The sequence below is a fragment of the Adelges cooleyi genome, unplaced genomic scaffold (genome assembly GCF_023614345.1).
Source record: "Adelges cooleyi isolate 19-005CV unplaced genomic scaffold, UGA_ACOO_1.1 ACOO_flye_CR_arks_rails_tigmint_CR_PRNA_651, whole genome shotgun sequence".
In the NCBI taxonomy this organism is placed as follows: domain Eukaryota; kingdom Metazoa; phylum Arthropoda; class Insecta; order Hemiptera; family Adelgidae; genus Adelges; species Adelges cooleyi.
This window is the reverse complement of record NW_026096352.1, coordinates 10,993,796-11,014,271: the sequence shown is the minus strand read 5'-3', so window position 1 is coordinate 11,014,271 and position 20,476 is coordinate 10,993,796. Positions and strand designations below refer to the sequence as shown.

The 20,476-nt window shown below is 34.0% G+C and overlaps 1 protein-coding gene across 3 annotated transcripts in view; it reads right to left on the bottom strand.

Moving 5' to 3' along the window:
* Positions 1–297: 297 nt before the first annotated feature.
* LOC126844474 (uncharacterized) overlaps positions 298–20,476 on the bottom strand; it is a 274,285-nt gene continuing 254,106 nt past the window's right edge. For 2 of the 3 annotated variants that reach the window (XM_050582703.1, XM_050582704.1), the window contains 21 exons: positions 19,386–19,541; positions 17,775–17,873; positions 17,446–17,632; positions 16,417–16,640; positions 16,201–16,346; positions 14,007–14,253; positions 10,995–11,152; positions 10,165–10,309; positions 9,821–10,058; positions 8,059–8,272; positions 7,814–7,964; positions 7,337–7,456; positions 7,130–7,257; positions 6,830–6,904; positions 6,543–6,685; positions 5,728–5,957; positions 5,417–5,644; positions 5,106–5,330; positions 4,336–4,594; positions 3,685–3,836; positions 298–3,119 (listed from right to left, as the gene is read on the bottom strand). In XM_050582703.1, the coding sequence (XP_050438660.1) occupies positions 1,011–3,119; positions 3,685–3,836; positions 4,336–4,594; positions 5,106–5,330; positions 5,417–5,644; positions 5,728–5,957; positions 6,543–6,685; positions 6,830–6,904; positions 7,130–7,257; positions 7,337–7,456; positions 7,814–7,964; positions 8,059–8,272; positions 9,821–10,058; positions 10,165–10,309; positions 10,995–11,152; positions 14,007–14,253; positions 16,201–16,346; positions 16,417–16,640; positions 17,446–17,632; positions 17,775–17,873; positions 19,386–19,541 (5,634 nt within the window). In that variant the 3' untranslated portion in view covers positions 298–1,010. The remainder of the gene's footprint in view (positions 3,120–3,684; positions 3,837–4,335; positions 4,595–5,105; positions 5,331–5,416; positions 5,645–5,727; positions 5,958–6,542; positions 6,686–6,829; positions 6,905–7,129; positions 7,258–7,336; positions 7,457–7,813; positions 7,965–8,058; positions 8,273–9,820; positions 10,059–10,164; positions 10,310–10,994; positions 11,153–14,006; positions 14,254–16,200; positions 16,347–16,416; positions 16,641–17,445; positions 17,633–17,774; positions 17,874–19,385; positions 19,542–20,476) is intronic. The other variant, XM_050582705.1, reaches the window with a different exon arrangement.

The following is a 20,476-nucleotide window of genomic DNA, read 5'->3' as shown; positions in this document are numbered from 1 at the left end:
ATAGTAGTAGAGACAGACGCTCTCTTCTAATAAAGGATTTGAACACTAAAGAGTTATAAAAAAAAGATGATACAGGAATGTGCTTATGATACTCTTAAATATAATATATATATTAATAAATTAATGTTTAACTTTATGTTGTAATTACTGTGTACAACAGTGGAACATTCAATAAATAAATATTATTTTAAAACATATTTTAAATGATGAACAATAAAAATGATGACCTTATTTTATATATTTATATATAAAATAATAATACATTTTAAGATCTAAAGTAATACATACATTACATAATACATACATTGTGTATATTATTAGGTAAATATAGAGAATCTCGTGAGGAAATCTTTAGATTAAATATAATGGTAATGATAATGTAGGTCTATTTTGAAAAATATATGTTATTCCATAATCATTGATGAAAATAAATAAATATACGGTTATAATGCTAGTACAACACTAATAAACAAATACAAATAGAAACAATGATAAAAATTCGAGTACAACTAATAATAGTATTATGTTTAGTCGTATCAATAAAATGACTAGATTGGTGTCTTTTTTTTTTTGGTTTTTAATAATATAGGATTGATCGGGAGGGGAGTCGATATGCTATAGATCAAGCAGATCCACTACAGTGGATCATTGGGAGCTGTTCGAAAAACGTGTAATATTTTTTATAGAAAAAAATAATATCTAAAATTACGTAATTATCGTTAAAGCAAATGAAAACAAATTTCCAAACTGTCATTGATTTAACGACAGGAACAATGGTGATCAATATTTTTAAAACGGATTAAACTTCTCTGTGTGTTTATTATATATATATGATATTATATGCATGTATCTGTATATATTTCTATGTACATATATAGAGAATACCTACCTTAAGAAAATGTAATGATATAAATTCTGGGTACAAGGAATTATAATGATAATAATTAATAACCGTAATAATAATAATTAAATAAAGAAAGTGGTAACGGCGAAGGAAGATTAACGGTAACTCAGACCATAGTGCCGATAATGGAGGGCTCTCTAGGAATTCTTCTCAGACACCAACATCTGTTCCAGTATCTCCAAAACTGGGATGAAGATATTGAAAACCGTCCACCAGAGCTATCAGAGTCACCGGCTCGCTCTAAGCCCCCACCGTCGCCGTCATCATTTTCCTGTAGTATTAACCGATCCATCATCAGTTTTTGATGGTCCTTAGCTGCCTTTTCGATAACCTCTGCGCGGCAGTTTTCCGGCCGAAGACAGCAACCCGGCAGTGTTGGTAGGCCACAGGCGCGCCACCCGCGACCAACGGCCGCTATGGCTGCGGACAGACCTAGTTTATCTGACAAACTGTTAACTGTTTCCGATGTTCTTGTGATCAATCCCTCGCTGTCGCTCTCTGTCCTTTCCAGCTCCCGCTCTTCCATGACCAATCGGCCTGGACCGAACCAATGGTACATGGTGAAAGCCACGTCCTCGTCGTCGTCTAATACTCTGTATCTTATATCCGAACTGTTGTGCATTAATTCTTCGACAAGAATAAAATTGGCCGGGTCATCATCCATACGTCTAACCTTGACTAGCACTTTGGCCAGTACGTCTTGCGTGGTCGATCCTAGAGGGACTTTTATCATGGCATATGGAATATCGTCGGCCACATTGTATATACATACCATAAAGGTGGCTGCTTCGTCCCATGACCGGCTCGTGCGATTCATAGCTTGCAATACGGTAATCCAAGCACGGCAGCTTGGATCGTCCCCAATTCTCTTCAATACAAAGTTCCCTTTTCTTTGGGCTTGTAACGCCAGTGGATGTTCGTTATCTTCCATTACTCGTCGAATAATTTCAGCGTTAACGCTTCTCCAAAACTTGCGGCTATTCTTCTTGTTCTTCCTTCTAAGGAACTTGCTAATGCCTCTGGACTTTTTTAAGACTTTAGTCGTGTAGGTTCCACGTTTCATGTTGATTTCCACACAACTCTCGGCCAACATGTCTTGCGGAATCATGTCACATTTCACCTCTTCAATTAGTACATACCTCTTGAGATCTTTGATGGGCTCGTCCAATTTTTCAAGAGCCATGCAGAGTATATCCTTCACCGTACTCTCGGGTGTAACTTGAAAATCGGTATACCCTTCGGATACAACACCGTAAATCTCCAATGGGAAATTCTTTCTGATGTGTTCCACACAGTCATTTTTGCGTGTTGAATCGCTTTTCGCAGATTCTACGTTGTCGGATGTGTTTACGTCTGGAGACAACTCATCGATGTGGGTATGGATGAACAGCTTGGCCAACGGCAAAGGTCGGTTATGCATATCGCGCATGTAAAGGTGTCGGTACCCTAACCGGAGGCATTTGAGAGGTACAATGCGCTGACAGAGAGGATGATTGGAGCTGGCATCATACACGACGAACCGGACGAATGCTAGCTCGTCGAAGAGTACGCGGAATGAGAATTCTTCGTTCCACATTGGGTTCACTGAGTTGTTACTTACTGTTTGGGTTTTTTTCTTACTTTCGTCGTTAGGTATACCGATAATCATTACTTCCACGTACACGTTGGAACGGTACTCGCCGGCCGGCGATACATATTGGCCAGATACGATGTTCAAGTGTAGTTGAATAGTGTGCGTTCCACAGAACCCCTTTGCGAAAGGGTTATACTTGCGAAACATGTTATGGGCCGGGTCGTGCATCATCTCCGGCTTCAATACGTACCCACAACCGCCATTTTGTTCGAACATAGCAGTGTTCAAGTGCATGCCGGTCGTTTCATCCTTCTGGTAATTGAGAGCTACCATCTGGATACCGGTCAACCAGAATGTCAACGGGTTGAAGTTAGACGAGTCCATCCTAATGCTCGATGGGTACACTCGTACCAACTGCCTCTCAGAATGTCCAAGTGCGTCCAGTGGCTTTGTTTTAACCACTTTTCGACACCGAAGTTCGTGGATTGACGTGCACTTGAAGCACGGATGATGCATATTCAAGCCGGAACGATGTGCGGAATTGTCGTTGCCCACGCCACCGTCATTAGATTCGCTATTTGACCGATTTCTCCTCACCGAACTCCGTGGACTGAGAGGTACAAACGTGTTAAATCTGACTGCCTGTTAATTTATAACATTAATATTAAAAAATGGTTATTAGTGAGCGAATTAGGAGCTACGTGTAAGCTGACATACTCTTAAAATGTTTTTTAATGTATGGTATCTAACTTTAAAAAATATTCAAAACAATTCTAAAGCTGCTGAGGTATCTTTTAGTATAAAAAAAATCATGGTTTGCAATAAAATACTACGAACTTATATAGTTAATCTTATCTTCTAGAAAGGTCTAAAGGCTTTTCTTATTTTGATTTTTCTGGTTTAGTTTAAATATCAGATTAAATGTAGATCTAGTGAAACCAAAATAACACGATTTTAAGTACGCTGCTACCACGTTAGGAAGATCATTTAAGCACCTAAGGCATTTCCAATGTGCATTTGTAAACGCTCATATGGAATATCTAAAACGGGTTACTTTATAAATGGAGCGGACCAGAGTAACCGTAAGTCCAGCAGAAATTCAACCCCTTTTTAATGACCAGCATATTGAAGTATATTGTTGGTAAGTTTTCACTACTAGTTGCTTGAAATAAAAATATATAAATTCTAAACAAAAAGATCATATTACCTGAACGTAAATGATTATATCGGACAAGTCTTTTGATATTATTCTATTATTTTTTTTATGTTTCTGTTCGACTTTTTCTGTACGTTTATCGCTCGTCTTGAATTTTAGACTAAACCAATTAGTCATGTCATTTGGTCTTTCCAGTTTCACCTCTAAAAATACAAAATGTACATACTTGTTAACTATGTATTTCTGATAGGTTTTGTAAGGAAGTGTCAAAACAGATTTTAGTTTTTTTTTGTCTGTATAATCAAAAAGTCAATCAGTATTGCTTACATATATTTTTTAGTAGTAGGTATTGTTCAAAAGTAGAATAAAATAATTATTTTATTTAAAGAAAAATATTGGCTTTTATTATTTTTCTCAATATTTTTACTTGTCTAAATTTTAAGAAAGTATACTGTTTACATAGTATTTTTACAGAAACAGACACACGATAAATTTAAAAGATTAGTCATCTTTAAGTATGATATTTTATGGCTAAACATAATTGGTGAGTGAATTGTTCAAGTGAATTGGATGTTTGACTTATAAACAGAATCTGATAACAGTTGAATTTAGTTTATACTTACACATTTTACATACATATTTTCCTATTTTATTAAACATTATTAGTATTTATAACTAGTAATATTACAGAAATTGGCTTACCTTCGTCTTCGTAACCGTCGTCGTCATCATCATCTTCCTCGTCATCGATCCCGGGGATGACTTCATCTGTGCCCGTGCTGGTCGAACTGCTTCTATGTGTCGAATGATCCGAACTTTTTGACTGATTGTTGTTGTTTTTCGGTTGTATCTTTTTGTTCTTTATTAGGATTTTATATTTCAGTTGATTAGGAGACGGCAACTGTGGTGTGTAGTCCGAGTCAAACATGAAGCCCGTCACGAGCTTATCTCCAAAAACTTCCTGTTAATCAAAACCAAATGGATCAGTTTTTCACTATTTACTAGTTACACTCGATGATATAAATACGCATCCTAATAAATAAACAAAACGCTATAAAATTGGTCGTTCAGGTGTAGATTTTAAAGAACGACAAGAATCGTGTTTACTGAGATTTATCTTTTTAGAAATATGACTAAAGATTGTTGAAACTCTTCTCCAGAATAATTTTTTTAATTGGATGTACTTATTTAATATAATTACAACAGACAGACAGGAATTAATTTTGTCGGCGCTCTTAGGCAAGCAAAAACCATGTAAATATATATGGGCAAACGTCTGTACAGTATATACATGATCGTACAAATATTAGAAACGACTTGGCTAATTCCCAAGACTGGTGCACCCAGACTATAAATGCTAATATAACTCTGTTGCAAACCCGACCCTGGCTAGGCAATACAGATCCCTATAAAATTTGCTTACAAAAATCTGTGGTAACTAAATGTTCGTACATTAAATATGCATCATTTACCCGGAATACTTGAGCCATCTTGGTTTGTTGAGCTTTTGAACAATGGTTTTCTATAGACAGTATGACGGGATATGGGGAAGTGACGAATGCTGATTTGTTAATAGCGTGCACGACCGCGATGAACGGTATTTTCGAAGTGAACGTACGCCCGTGAGTGATGGTCGGATAATCGCCACCACAGTCCCAGCAGTCTAGCTCCACACACCGGCATCCGGACAGCAAAATCTGTATAAAAAAAAATATATAAATACATACATATAGAATTCAAATTCTTAGCAATCGATTTCGAGGCCAAGTTGAATGAAACTCACATGGCTGTAGATGTCCACAGAAGATTCTCCTTTGAGTTGATTGCCCTCCAGGTAAGTATTGTGCGATGACGCTATATAATAGCACGATAATGGGAAATCCATATCGGCATCATTTACAGTGGACTTTTGTTCGTCGAACGCACTGTTCTCCCGATCCATAATATATTTGGCGAACCCCTCGAATGACATACAATCATGACTGCGAATTTCGGAATCCGGTTCGAATCGCTGTGCACAACAGACATACATAGTAGAAATGAATATAAAAACGTAGTTGACGAACAATAAATATTGATTTTAGCCAGTCAAACCTGTATAATTTCGCGAGCTTCCGATTCCGTGCAATCCGTCTTTTGTTTATTTGTTATGAACTTTGCTAACAGACTTGCCGACCACGTGGACGCCAAAGTGGAAGTCTCCACTCCCGCACAATTTGACACTATGCTTGATGTAGCGATGGCGTCGAAAACTTGCTTTTGAGAAGCTATTACACTCTGAGAATTCCGTTTTTTCGACTTGATGCTATTCAAAATGTCTGCTACTAAAAGTACATAAAAACAATATTATGGAAATAGTAAAAACACAATTTAACTTATAGAGCCCATCTAGACCGACCCAACAGCGTTGTAATTATTTTGCGTTTCACTCTTTTCTCTAGAAAATTCATTATGAATTATATTAGCTAAATATGTAAGATATTCAATCTACTACCCTTCCAATATTATATTCCATTAAGCATCCCCGAGTCAAGTCTCGGACTTCAGTACACTACGTTCAATGTTTATAATGAGATGTCTTTAATTTTATCTCACATCCTTATCTTGTCCTTTTAGACCGCGCCTCAAATGATTTAATATAGAAGTGGCCACCATACCTATATCTTTGTTAGTTATGAAACAAGCTCATATATTACATGAATAAGTCTTAAAAAAAAACTTAAGAGGTAAGTTTGAATTTAATAAATAACAAAATAAACGGTCTAACTGCAGTTATTACACTAACCGATTTCATGTTACTTCTTTAAGCTAAAACACAAACCACTTTCATATTGGTTCTAATGCAAAAGCTTATGCAAATTCGTCACAGAGAGAAATGGAAAATTATAAAATTTAGAGTTGTCATGTACCTTGAGCTGGCGCCGACAACGTTCTTGGACGTGGCGGTTGATTGTTTTCGGTTTCATTCTCTCCCGAGTCTCGGTTAGACGAACTGTTTTCCTCATTTCGAATCTGATCAAATAGGATTTTTAAATCCATCCGTATACGCAGTCTAAGAAATATTAGTAAAAACCAAGTGTTTTAAATCTATTTAAAATAATACCCATGTAGTTTTGAAAAAAGAACAAGGATGTTATATTGATAATATTGGTTAGAAGTACAAATACATACTGCATATACCGCTACAATCACGTACCTGAAACATTCGAAAAGCAGCAAGAAATCTTCGAAGCTCAGTAATTTATCATGCTGGACACGATCAATAGGGTTCCTGTAGAAATGCACACAGTGTATAAGTCATTATTTTTTTTTTAATATAGAACTACCTTAATGCCATTTTAATAATATTAGCAATTAAATTAAACTAATGATTTATTAAATAATTTAGACATTGGATTTTTGATGACCATTAATACATTTTGTATTAGATATGATGGTGAGACATAAAACATTTTTTTGGGAGGAGGGGTGGGGCTTGCATTATATTTTCACTAACTCAGAATGGTCCGGTTTGATGGCATGGATATCGTCGTTATCTTGTCGGTGGTTTTCGCCGCTGTTGGTCAAGTCTAACCGAGACCGGCTGACCAATTCGTTCACATTACAAGGTAAAAGCCTGTCATTCTGAAAAACCCACAAGACGAGCCCAGCGATTAGTTTTTTAATACTTGAAGTAGTCTCGAAAATGAAATCCGAAACCTACGGGAATGCTGATTATGGATTTTTTCTTTCGGAACCGAATAGAAGCGGCCCGCTTGGCCAAGCTCATTTCCGGTTGACCGCTGCCGTTTCCGCTGACCATCCAGTCTCTTCCACCAAGTAACTGTCCAGACAAAAAAATATGTTTTGTTAAATTCTCTGCAAACATTTCAATTATCGATGATCCAAATCAGCAATAATCAATAAGAGTGAGTATAGGAGATTGAAGCCGAGAGATAATGGGAAAACGGAATTATAGGAATTACAGCTGAAAGTATAAATATGCTAAGTTGGACCTATGGAGTGGAGTGTATATTAAGTGTTGCAGTGTGTTTTCATTTGAAAACCTATAAAGAAAAAACTTGATTTTCATGAGGTATAGACTTTTAATAATGTAAAATATATTTAATGTGTACTTTCTTCTTTGCTTGTTAAAAAACATAATCAGTAGTTGACAAAGCTTAAGGTACGTTCCACTCACTTTGATAGCGTCAGATGGTAGTGGTCCTAGACCTTTTGATTTCACATATTGCAGTACATAAATCTTCATAAGACATATCCTGTATTGGTCTTCCTCGCGCATCACTTCTCGGACTCTATTAACGATTTTCGTAAGTCCCTCGAGCCACAAGCTGTCAATATTAATGTTTAATGACAAAAACAAGCGAATTATTATACAAATAATTAATAACTCATTTGTAGATGAATAATAAATTAGCACTTTACCTTAGTACTGTTTTCGGTGCCAACAAGTATAACATGCGATTTTCCCCTGTGTTGTTTCCGTGTACAATACAAATACAACATTCGGATATCTCATAATTTTGTAAATTAAATTTTCTCATAATATTCAAACACTCCTTGATCCGCTCTCGGCCGGCTGAGTCTGCTATGAAAATATCTTTGACGGCCGATAGATCCAAATACCCCTCATTCAGGCCTGAGCAAAATATTTATATAACTATATATAACATGTATAGCAAACGTTAAATATTGTCCCTAAACCTATAGACCGTAAGCATTGTTTTAAACTAATTTCAACAACGCTAAAAAAACATCAATAATTGAATATTTCTGAATTATGGTTATAAGTAGAAAGAACAAATTGTTTTTTTAGAGTGTTAGACGATCGTAAACGATAATGTTGTAGATTCTGAACCATTGATTTGTCTAGGTAGTGTTTTAAATTTATTTTGTTCACGGGTGAAATAAAATACAATCATATTTTCTACTTAGAGTAATAACTTTATGATCAGCAATATTTTAATAATTTTTAAAAAGTATAACTAATAAATTGGGTCAAAATGTTTGGAGCGTTTTTGAAAATTACACTGCATGTCTGTTACAATAAAAATAATGTTTTTCAATTTGTTTCGATTATTTTGGCCATGGTCGTAAAATGTATTTTTAATTTTTTTTTGACACTTATTTTTTAAACATTTTTTTATAGTATCGTCGGCCATCGGACAAAATTATTAAAAATCAGTTTCTTATAGAAAATATTGATTTATTTTTTCGAGTAACAGAAAGTCATTTAAATTGAGTTTATAACCAAACAATTTAATTTTTCCGTTATGCCCAATATTTGTGCATTATAAAATTATACGAAACTATCTTTTTGCTATTTTTTTTTTTTAATTTACCTAATGTAATATTTAATAAATCAAAAGTGGCATTTTAATGTAACATACTAAATAATGGAGAATTTATACATAACACGATTTAAATTGTATATCAAGTCAATACTATTAAAAGCCAATAATGTACAATAATCAGACATGTGTACACTTATATTTCTTCTTCGCACATGTTTAAATAAATAATTGTTTTTACTTTTGTAGACGAATAAATTATCTAATAATATTAAAATAGTAAGAAAGTAAATTCAATAACATATAATTACAAATATCTATTACACTTATAAACGTTTAGTTGTGCAACTAATAATTTAGCAGTTAAAACCGGTTTAGTAAATTGTTTTGCTAATTTAAAACCTAATATTTACGTTTCTATTTATGCACTTCGTTTGTATGGACCACATACAACCATGGGGATCTAAATTGATGTTATTTATTTGTTTTTCAATGGCGATCCTTGAAAAGAAAGGTTGCAAATTCAAAATATTACACACGACATTTACTCATAAACGTTTAAAAAATAATTAAGGTAATAGAAAAAAAAAAGTGAGAATAACAAATTGACTTCGTTAAACGACATTGCAAACCAGTTTGCAGTTCCTGAGGGTGTACAACCGCGTTACTATCCAATTAATAAAACGTTGTCCTAAATCCAGTAGAAAAGTCGAGTTAGTTGGTAATTTTCAATCATCTGTTATTGATATAATGCCGAAGGTGACATAATAATAGTTGGTCGTCATTGAAATAGGTACGCTACATTTTGAAATCGTTAAGAGGCGGTTAGATATTTGTTATAACTATTGTCGAACACATTCTCAAATCTTCGGATATTCAAATTAATTTTCTCTTACTCTTCGACGACGGACAATCGGCAGACTGTCGGTTCATAATTGAGTTGGGCACATTGTCTTCCGGATCGACGCTCAGTGAGTAATCCGGCATGTTGGCCGAATTAAGTCTAAGGGAGCTCCAGGGTTTCTTGCCCCAAGACAGCGTCCAGTTGTTTCTTTCCAACCGCAGGTAGACCAGAGAGGACCTGTTACTGTATTCCGCATCCCAATGCACGACGGTGGTGCCGTGATGCATAATCTAAATTCGACCGTTTTGTTTGTATAAGGCAACAGTTTAGAATGATAACAATAAAAATGCAAGTAACATCACATTATTCGTAAACTGCCGGCACAACATGCATTACCTGTAAATCGTGATGACTGATCGTAAAGTCTTTAGCCATAGGAGAATCTCCTATAGGAATCATCGACAGGTTATGATCGTAAGCCAACTCCTGTACGGGAACGTATCTTCCTTTGGATTTTTCTTCAAGATTTTGCGAGTCTGACCTGTAACAGCAAATCGTAACTTTATCAGTATAGATAATTTAAAAAAAGTATCTATAATATATAGTAATAAAATCCACTTCGGTAATTACTAATTAGGAACGAGTTAAGGAAATTACTTTGTCTTCAGATATAATCTATAAAGGCAATTTTAAAACAGTATACATATCACATTCGTTCCAACGTGGCGATGGGCGATAACCTTTATGACCTTTTTGTCTGCTGTGTATAATCTAAATATTATGTTTAACTGAAGTTTTAATGAGAAACATACGGTGGGCTGACGATAGGTAATCCCCATTAACACGTCTAGGTTTACTCCAGACATCCTATGTCAGACACTGGACGGATTCTTCGTGTTCGGTGTTGTTCTCCAAACTTTCTACAACTTTTCCAAAAGAAAATACTTTGTAAACTAAAAACGTGCCTCGCACTTCCCCCCCCCCCCATCCAAACAAATGTAGAAATGTCATCGAAACTTCCTTTGTTGCTAAGAAAAAGCATTAAGCATTTTGTGCAACACAGTCCTATCGTTAATCGGCTAAATTTGAATTTTCCTAGATTCGATGATATTTAATAATTTTAAAGAAATGTACCGTCCTGAAGACCCGTTTACCAGTTACAGGTACTGTGTATTTTATCATTTAATCATAATTCAAACATCTTTAGCGCATAATTTTATACTTACACGACGTTTTCATTCTTTTTTCTTTCGTAACAATGTTTATGTATCATCGACAAGTTGTCAAGAACGTCTTGCACTTTGTACATCCTGTCTAGGTTAGTGATGCCACCCAGTGAGATCATTGTGGAGAAATTGTCTGAATCTTCGTTGTTGACCGCCGGCTATAAAAAAATTGGGAATAATAATAATTTTTTGAAAACTAATAAATTTCATCGAACAATCGAAGATGCATACGATTTATTCCTCGATAAAATATTAATTCTCTAATAACAATAATAATAATAATAATAATAATAATAATAATAGTCATAATAAATATTTAACAATTAAAGAGCCTTCATTTAATGTGCGTATTTCCTTGTCTTTCATTTACTAATCTCCCGTCAAAATTGGTGTTATTTTACAAATATCTCATAATAAATACAATTATAGGTATTTGTAGTACTACTAACTTTGATTATAAGTTTTTTTTTGTGACCCGATGCCTCATTTCCACTAATGTGAATAATGTGTGTGTGTGTGAAAGGGGGGCTTGTAAATTTGTATAAATAAATGATGAGACGTTATAAATTTAAGTAATATGTGTTTTAGAAATATTAGCAATTTTGTTTACCAAATTAATAATATGATTCCCCAACTACATTATGAGTCCTCTCATAACGTCACAGAACTTTTGTTTGATCCAGTTTTTTTTAGATCATGTTCGCATTACTTCGAGTTAATTTTTTTTTTATTAAACACAATAATTAATATCCTTCTCAGAAATTATTAATGATTATGTACTTATGAGATCACGGCCGGGATAAAGCAATCCATGTTGGCGTATCGCGGTTTCAATAAGGTATATTGCTGACCTCGAATCACGACGACAATAATAATTATTGTATTTAATTCGTATGACACACAATAAAAACGCAAACGCTTGTTATTTTATTACTGCATTTACCTTGAACTTGCAAAGCTTTTAGTCAGAACAGAAATTCTGGTAAATACTGTAATACTATAATACTATTTATAATCTATTATATAATTATTATGTAAATGATAACGGTTGTACAGGTTGGGTGATTCATCTGGATGTGATAAACAAGTTTTCACTAAAATAACTCTAAGACAGTTACAGCACATTGTTTTTCCCATTTCAATAATCGACACACACACACGGCTATAATGTATGACAATATACATTATTATCATAGAACCTTTGCAGTTGAGTTGAACTAGTCTAATAATAATATAAACCAATCATACCTAGGTCGTAAAACGGAACAAGAAACGACGACAATAATAATTAACAACATTAGATTTAGTCCGACACGACAGAAGGACGCAATGTCAATATTATTTTCCGCCGGTTCAGATTGCAAAAGATAAATAAATAAAAATTAAAAATACACATGTATAAATTATAATTATACAAAATTATACTAGCTACTAAAGTAACGATTATTATTACTTTTTTTTTTTAACACGGTGTATCCTAATAACAGTGTAATGATAGATTTCCTAGTTGCTGTTGCACTAGTGCGACGTTATCATTATGTTTAATGTACCGAGGGTTGTGCAGAGTACATCATATTATTATAGTCTACAATACCAATTATCAACGTGTATACAGTATTGTGGTACGGCTTAAAGGTCAACAGGACGTAAACGGCATCAAGGTGGTTTGCCCCGACACTCTCTATCGCTCTCTGTCGTTGTATGTATCAATTTCCAGCGCTGACTAACTGGCGCAAGTATTGTGGACCGTTTTTTTTTTAAATGTAATTCTATTTTACCAGCACACTAATTTAAGACGATCGCGTCCCAGTTAGATGGAAATTATTTTGTAAATCTGACGGCCCCGTTACACACAAAGCGCTCATTGAGTCAGCCTGCAACCGATAATGACCCGTTCATTTAGACCAATTGACGGTATTATCAATCCGAATATAATAAACCCGGCCACCGCATTATTATCACGGACACGGTTTGACAAAAATATTATGACCGTTCTGACTTCTGCACAACGTTATTGAAGCATATTATTATAGTTTATACTATAGTAGATTTATTATGCACAACCGATAATGGCCCTCTTGAATAACACATTTAAATGACTAGAGCTAATGATAAAATATCGTACCAGAAAAATAGAGTTTAATATAAATAATCATGATTTTTTTTTCATGTAACATATTGTATTTAATCGATTTGGAAGGTGGTCAAATTTGATCAGGTTATCGGGTAATAGGGCACAAGTCATTTTCTGGTCAGTTTTATAAGACATTTTCCGCTCAATCTAATGGTAGATTATACATTGAAATTTGTTATCATATTATTAAAGAATTACAAATAGTGTGGTCAGTCACAGATAAAAAGGAGTAAATCAATTTTTGGCAAACTGAGTTGAATAATAATTTAATAACTTATAAATTAATACAGCATTTATATTATGTAATGGAATTTATAACAGATAAAAAAGTTATGAAACATTTAATAAAAAAAATAAACGCGAAGGCGAATGGAATATACAAATTTAAATTAATAATTATAAAACAAATAATTTCTCAGCACCACATCGAAGCTAAAAAATGTATTGTAAAAATTATTCAAAATTCAAGAAGAACCTTAAATATTTATTATTTTAAAAGTGGTTTAAAAATGTCAGCTTATAAATTTTAACTTGATTCGATAAATTTTAAATATATTATGAAAACAGAATTTGATTTTAGCAAACCTATTTTTATTCTATGACAGTAGTGTCACCTGAATAGTAGAGATTTTTTGTTTTTGTCTTGTTTCACTTAACTCGGAAAACCGTGCATTATCAATATAAAAAGTATTATATTCACTGTCATGGGATAGTTTTTGGGGAATTTGTTAAGAGTAGGATACCGGCCAGACACACTAATGCAACGCCTTACCTACTCGACTATTTGTCCTCCTCTAAGACGTATTATCTTATGAAGTACTATTATTATTATTACTACTATTATAATATTATGGACACTGTTCGTAGTGGATTCATACCTGTAAAGCGGTCGCGTTGTCCAGTGAAGACAACACCATAGATTCGGGTATGACTTGCATTACTTGTCGTATCTCCCTTAAAAACGTCCCAAAGAACGGCACCACCGGACAGTCGGCCATGGCAAGCGCTCTTTTCAGAGCGCCCTCGTACCGAGCGGGGAAAAGCATGGTTTCGTTAAGGAAATCCAAAAATGGCACTTTTTCCTTTTCCATTACAGTTTGCATAAATGACCTGACTTTTTCCGACCTGAAAGCACAATGCCGGTACCAACAATTATTTAAGTAAATCGTATTCCATAATTATCAACAGTTGACAACGGTGGACGTTTCTAAAATACCGGTTGTTCCGATCATTATTATCAACGGTATAATTTCCTCTTCACAAAACTTGAAACTACTTCAAAAATATTTATTTTAAATTTGTACACTGTACAGTAATGGTAGTGTCGGGCGAAAACCCTCACGGCATTGGTACATGTGAAAAATAGTAGATTCCTTCCTTCGATATTTTTAATGGATTTTTGCCTATGTACAAAAGTGAGAATTTAGACTCGATGCATTGAACCTATTATTAAATATAATACAAACTAAAGTAACAGATAATACAGAGATTAGCGACCAAAGTGAATTCAACAAAACGAAACATAAAGTATGGCGTAACTGTGAATAATAAAAAAACTAAAAACGTGACATAGTTATAACTTATATGATTGCTGTTAAAAATATATAGCTGTACTATATAGGTATTTATAACACAGTTGGGTTATGCAGTAGCCTTTTTCTTTGTGAGTACAGATTTTCAACATAAGGATAAATTTTCAGAAACACTTAGTTGAAATAAAATTATAATATATATTGAAATTGACACTATTATGGGTTAAATTTAGAAAAACTACAAACTATCCTATTTCGCTCAACTTCAACCCCTATGCAGCACGTGAATGAGTTGAGTAATCTAACCTAAATTTTCACAGAATTATTTTCTAATATCATAGAAAAATAACGCGACCGGCCACTTTAAGAGTAGACTTGCAGTGAGATGGTCTAGTGAAATTGCTACTTTTGATCACTTTGTTTATTCATTTAGAAAAATCAGCCATTTTTCAGCCGAGTCTGCAACCACGATAGAACATTTTCATGTCTCGTTGAAGTACCGAATAAATTTAGATTAGTTGTGGAATTATTATTTAAAAAAGTTTTAAATATTGAACATACTACATATCTCTTATCTCCTATATCTTACCCCTATCACTAACCCCCTATCCCCTACCCCTATATCCCACCCCTATCTCATATCAGATAACAGCGTAACACTTTTTTGGTAACACTTTTTTCGTTATGCTTTTTTCGGTTATTTTCCACAGCTAATTCCCACCCTCAACCTCATTCCCACCCCCACCTCATCTTCATCCCCATTTATTTTTTGATAACGCATTTTTCGTTACTATATTTGTGTTACAATATTTTCGTTATAATATTTTCGGTTATGTGCCAGAGCTAAGACATGAAAATGTCAAAACTTTTTATTATTTGATAACGCTTTTATGGTAACGCTTTTTTCGGTTATTTGCCAGGGTTATGTGCCAGAGCTAAGACATGAAAATGTCAAAAAATCAACAAAGAATACAGAAATCAAATCGTAAATAATATTGACCATAGAAAATGATCATACTCTTGAGCACGGTAAAAATGTTCAAGTATTTCTTCTTTAACGCCTAGTGCCGTTTATTAATTTTATGTATGATTAAGGCTATGTAAGTTGAGCCGCGTTAACTTAAAAATAATTGAACATATGCTTTGTACTATACTCTGGTTTTATCTGTTGTCTGATGTGGTTAACTCGAATAAAAGATTTAGTTGATTTAAAATTTAAAATAAATTGCTTGATGTACATGATTTCAGTTTTAGATTAATATCTATAAAACCTCTCTAATCAAATAACGTTGAATAAATTAAAAAAAAAAACAAAACCAGTAAACTATATCAATCATACCTTCTAGAAAAAAGTAATCCAATGCTAAATGCAGACCCGGGTATTATTTAAATATTTTAATAAAAACTCAAATAACAAATAAAAAAAGACTTGTTAGGTATTATGATATTGAACCCACATTTTCGTTACCAAAATTCGATATAATATCTATAATACATTGTGATAATTAAATGATTATTTAATTTTAAAATAACGAATTACCTTAAACCGGCGACGATTTCTATTGCACCATTGAAGTTGCCAATGTTCCAACATTCTTTTGCCACCCTAAGTATACACGAAAGTATGGCTTTGCGATGTTCGTACTTCCGCATTGTCAGGATTAATTGTGCCACCCAAGAACTTACCTAAATGCATTACAAAAAACATAAGTCTCGTCGGCCTAATTCCGAACAGTGCACAAGTTGCCCAACTCACGGCTACGAATCTATCCACGAGTATCTTAATCGATGTTGTACATGGATACTGGGTATTTTGATCCATGGCTACTTGCCGTAGATAGTCCAATGGTGGCACGCTGTAGAATAATTCTATTTCTTTTTTAGTCAAAAGCAGCGCAACTTCTTCCGGAAAATGTAGTATGCGCCGCAATACGTTAAACTCTGGACAAAGTTCTTCGTCCAGTTTAATTTTTGTTTTTTCTAAAACAATATACACATGTCAGATTAAAAATATATATATTATATGTATATATAAATCCGTTGCTTATAAAATAGTGTTTTGTTTGCATTTTTTTTTTTTTATGAAAAATGAATGAAGAAATCGTTTGATAATGGATAGTTTGGATACCGGTAAATCTTAAAAAGACTCGAAAGTGATTTATTTTTTTGACGTTTTAGACTAAAAAGCCTGGCAAAATGTCGATTACTTAGAATGGTCCTATTTCAATTTGGTAAAAAGATATGTTCTTTAGCTACTTTACTAAGTTATGTCGGAAACGAATTTTTCGCTTATTCCATGTAAAACAGTTGTCTTTTAATATTAAATAATTTTCAAATTTAATTTATTTAAAATATAAACAAAAAACTGAATTTTTTAAATGAAAATCGGTTTCCTACATAATCTAGTAGTCAAAAGAACTCAAATCACTTTACAAAACTGAATCTGATCATTCTATCGGCGTAATTTTGCCAGGCTTTGGCTCTAAAATAAAACAAAATGGCTTGGTTGAAATTTATTAAAACCCCTAGGTAGTAATACCTAATACCTGAAAAAATGTAGGTATTTTTAAAATCTTTTTATTAATACATTTTATATTTATATAGTTAGTCTAACCCCGCTTAGGAATTTAGAATTCAAAAAAATTCCCAACAATTTAAGCAAAAAAAAAAAATTTGAGGATATGTAGTTTGCTTGCTTGAGTTCTGCGGGAACTTGAAGCCTCCACTTCAATTTCAACCAATGAAAGTTAACTAGTTATTACAATATAATTTAAAATGTACTGACCTGTGAATTTCTTACGGTAACTCGGTGATATAATGCTGTACTGTTCCAAAAAATTGGAATCAATTTCTTGTAAAATCTGAAACAAAACTACACCAACATCCCGCAGCGCACGGTCTGTTGGCAGCTCCAGCGTCCATTTGGCATTACGGAAATCCAAATATAATTTCACGTTTGATTGTTGTTGCCACTATATAATACATAACACAAATTATCAAGTTAAATATTCAGTTTTATTAGCATCTATAAAAAAAAATCGTTTTCTAAATAATTTGTTTTTACAATAACGAATTATATTTTACAAATATATTTTATTTAGGCAAATCACTCACTTGAACCAAATCTTGCGTCATTTGCCATTTAATTACGACCTTTGTCTTACTGTCAATTAACACAAGTTTATCGTAGCTTAGTCCCAACAAGCGTGTACCCTTAAAAACGCAGACAAAACAAACACATAAATATAATGCGTACAAATACACCATTTATGAGTAATGTGTAAACAGTATTAGAGTAAAATATCAGTTAAATACAAGGCTCCTAACACTCACAATGGTCAGACTAGTTTTTATCTTTTACTATAATAATTTGGCGCATCCGAATTGCTGAAAAGAATGGAATCATCTTTAGTGGTTTACACAAAACTATGTTCAAAAATTCAACACTTGAATTTAAGTTGTTCCTCACGCATAATTTATGCTGACTTTGATAAAGCAAAACATGTGGCAATTATAAATATTTTCACTGCTGCTGTAGTCAAAAGATTTTTTTCACTTAGAGGAAAATATATGGCGATACATACAGCATCGCGTGCTGTAAGTAATATTTATTTAAAAAAAAAAGAACTGAAATAATTTTTTAACTTATCCTTCCTAAACTCTAACGAAATTTCTGATGATTTATGGCGGCAATACTAAAAGTCGATTGAGATTTGAGTATTCGATTTTTGTGATTATTTTTTTTTAATTTTTCGAAAATCGATCTTAACGGTGGGCAGTTTGGATGAAAAATATGTATTATCTAACGGGGAGGTAACAAGTGATTTTTGACCTAACGTCTAACACTTTCCAATCCGAAATAAACTTCACTGCATTCAGTTTAGATAGTAGTCCAGAGACAACTGGTATATAATTTCACCCATTACCTATGGGAGGCAATTAGGATGTACTAAATCTAGAACCCTCTGGCTGGCCCGCTGGACCTATTCCTTTGTACTACATATTAGTAAAAATGTAAGCTTTTAAGAATTTATGTTTTTTGATAAGAGAGTAATTTTACGTATAATATCCATCTATTTAAATATTTGATTACTTTGTCAGTAGACATAACGTTGGAGAGTAGAAAACGAAAATGAAAAACAAATCGTTTATAGCTTCTCAACAATAACCAACGTTATGTTGTTAATTATCCGTTAGAAAGAAATCGTACCCGGAATCTAAATAAGTTGTGGATGACACTCACACATACACGCAATAAAAACCTAACAACCGACCTATGAACAACCTGGCACCAACACATTACCGACTACAAATTCAGTGTCTTGACTCTTCGTTACCACCGTTTAATGGCGGTTCATTGTGTTTGCTTTTCGATTTGGGATTTAAAGCAAATTGATCGCGTGATTTGTACGAAATAATTAGAACAGAGATCGATTTATGCGTTTTGCCACCCATTAGTATCGGTTCTAGAGTGAAGTTAACGCTTGACAATTGACTTTGAGAAATTCTCGAATAAGTGTCCCGTGCCTAACATATTCATCCCGTAAACGATACTACTATTGTTATTGTATCTATTAATTGTTATAAAATATCATACAATACAAATAAAATATTAAACTATTGTACCGGACAAGCGGCAAAGACCATAACGACTGGTCTTGGCTTTTGTTAGAATACATATTATCGGAGTACATATTTTAATAAAAAGTGTCAAAGTGTACATACCTTTACACCGGGGTTGGTCCGGTGCCGTGAGACTTCCTTGACTTTGTAAAGTCTGGTGGCGTACGATGGTAGTTGTTTGCATAGGTTCACGTAGTTTTGTTTCAGTTCTTGCTCCGTTTCGGAGAAAAACGTCTGACTCAATATTTTCTTTAGTTCCTGTGCAAACACCCCCCCCAAAAAAAAAAACATTAGAACAATATCACCCACGTTTTATCAAATTAGGTAAAATAATTATAAATCTATTAGTAGTATTATTATTCCTACAGTACCCGATGACCGATATGCGGTGACCGAATTCTTCGGCAGGCTTGTTAAAGTAAACACACACAGCATAACAATAATATGGGTAACGCGCTGTGCAGCTACGATATTAAATATAATATATTGTGTTGTTACTCGACGGTCAGGTGATAATAATATGTGCCCCGTGTAACAAACGATAAGCCAAATGGAGTTTACATGTATGTAGGCGCAGGTCTCCCTGACAAAGTACTTACGCCGCTATAACACGTGTATAAGTGTCGAGTGGGGATCTGTTAAAAAATCATCGTGTTCAACCGTGGACGACGGGCAAAACACCGGCATATAAATACAATTATTAAAAACGGCTAACAGTAATAATAATTATAGGCCATCGAGGCCTTTGCACACCGATTACGTTTGGAACTCGATTTTTCGGGCTTTTAGAAAGTACTTATCTGAAGCACTCATAGTCAAGTTAATCACTGGAACTGATAAACCGGCGTGGTGGAGAACATTTGGCGACACATAGCCTTCCTTGAAAACCGTAGACTTCAACGCCTACAAACTATTTATTAAGATATTTTACAGTATTACTTTACCTGCATCCTAGTCGGTTCGTGCTCTCTGTTTAAGGGCCACTGTTACTATATGGGTATTCTGACCGTCGGCACCAACACTTGGAGTGTCATTGACGGTATTGCGACAATTCCTGTTGCTTTTTATACGCACTACCTTAAAGGCGAACAAACGCAGTACGTTCTTTTACTGCGACATGTTCAAAAAGGCGTTAAAACCCGGCAGACCGCGTACGTAAAACGATTATTTTGTTAGCGCAATTTAGCGCGAAT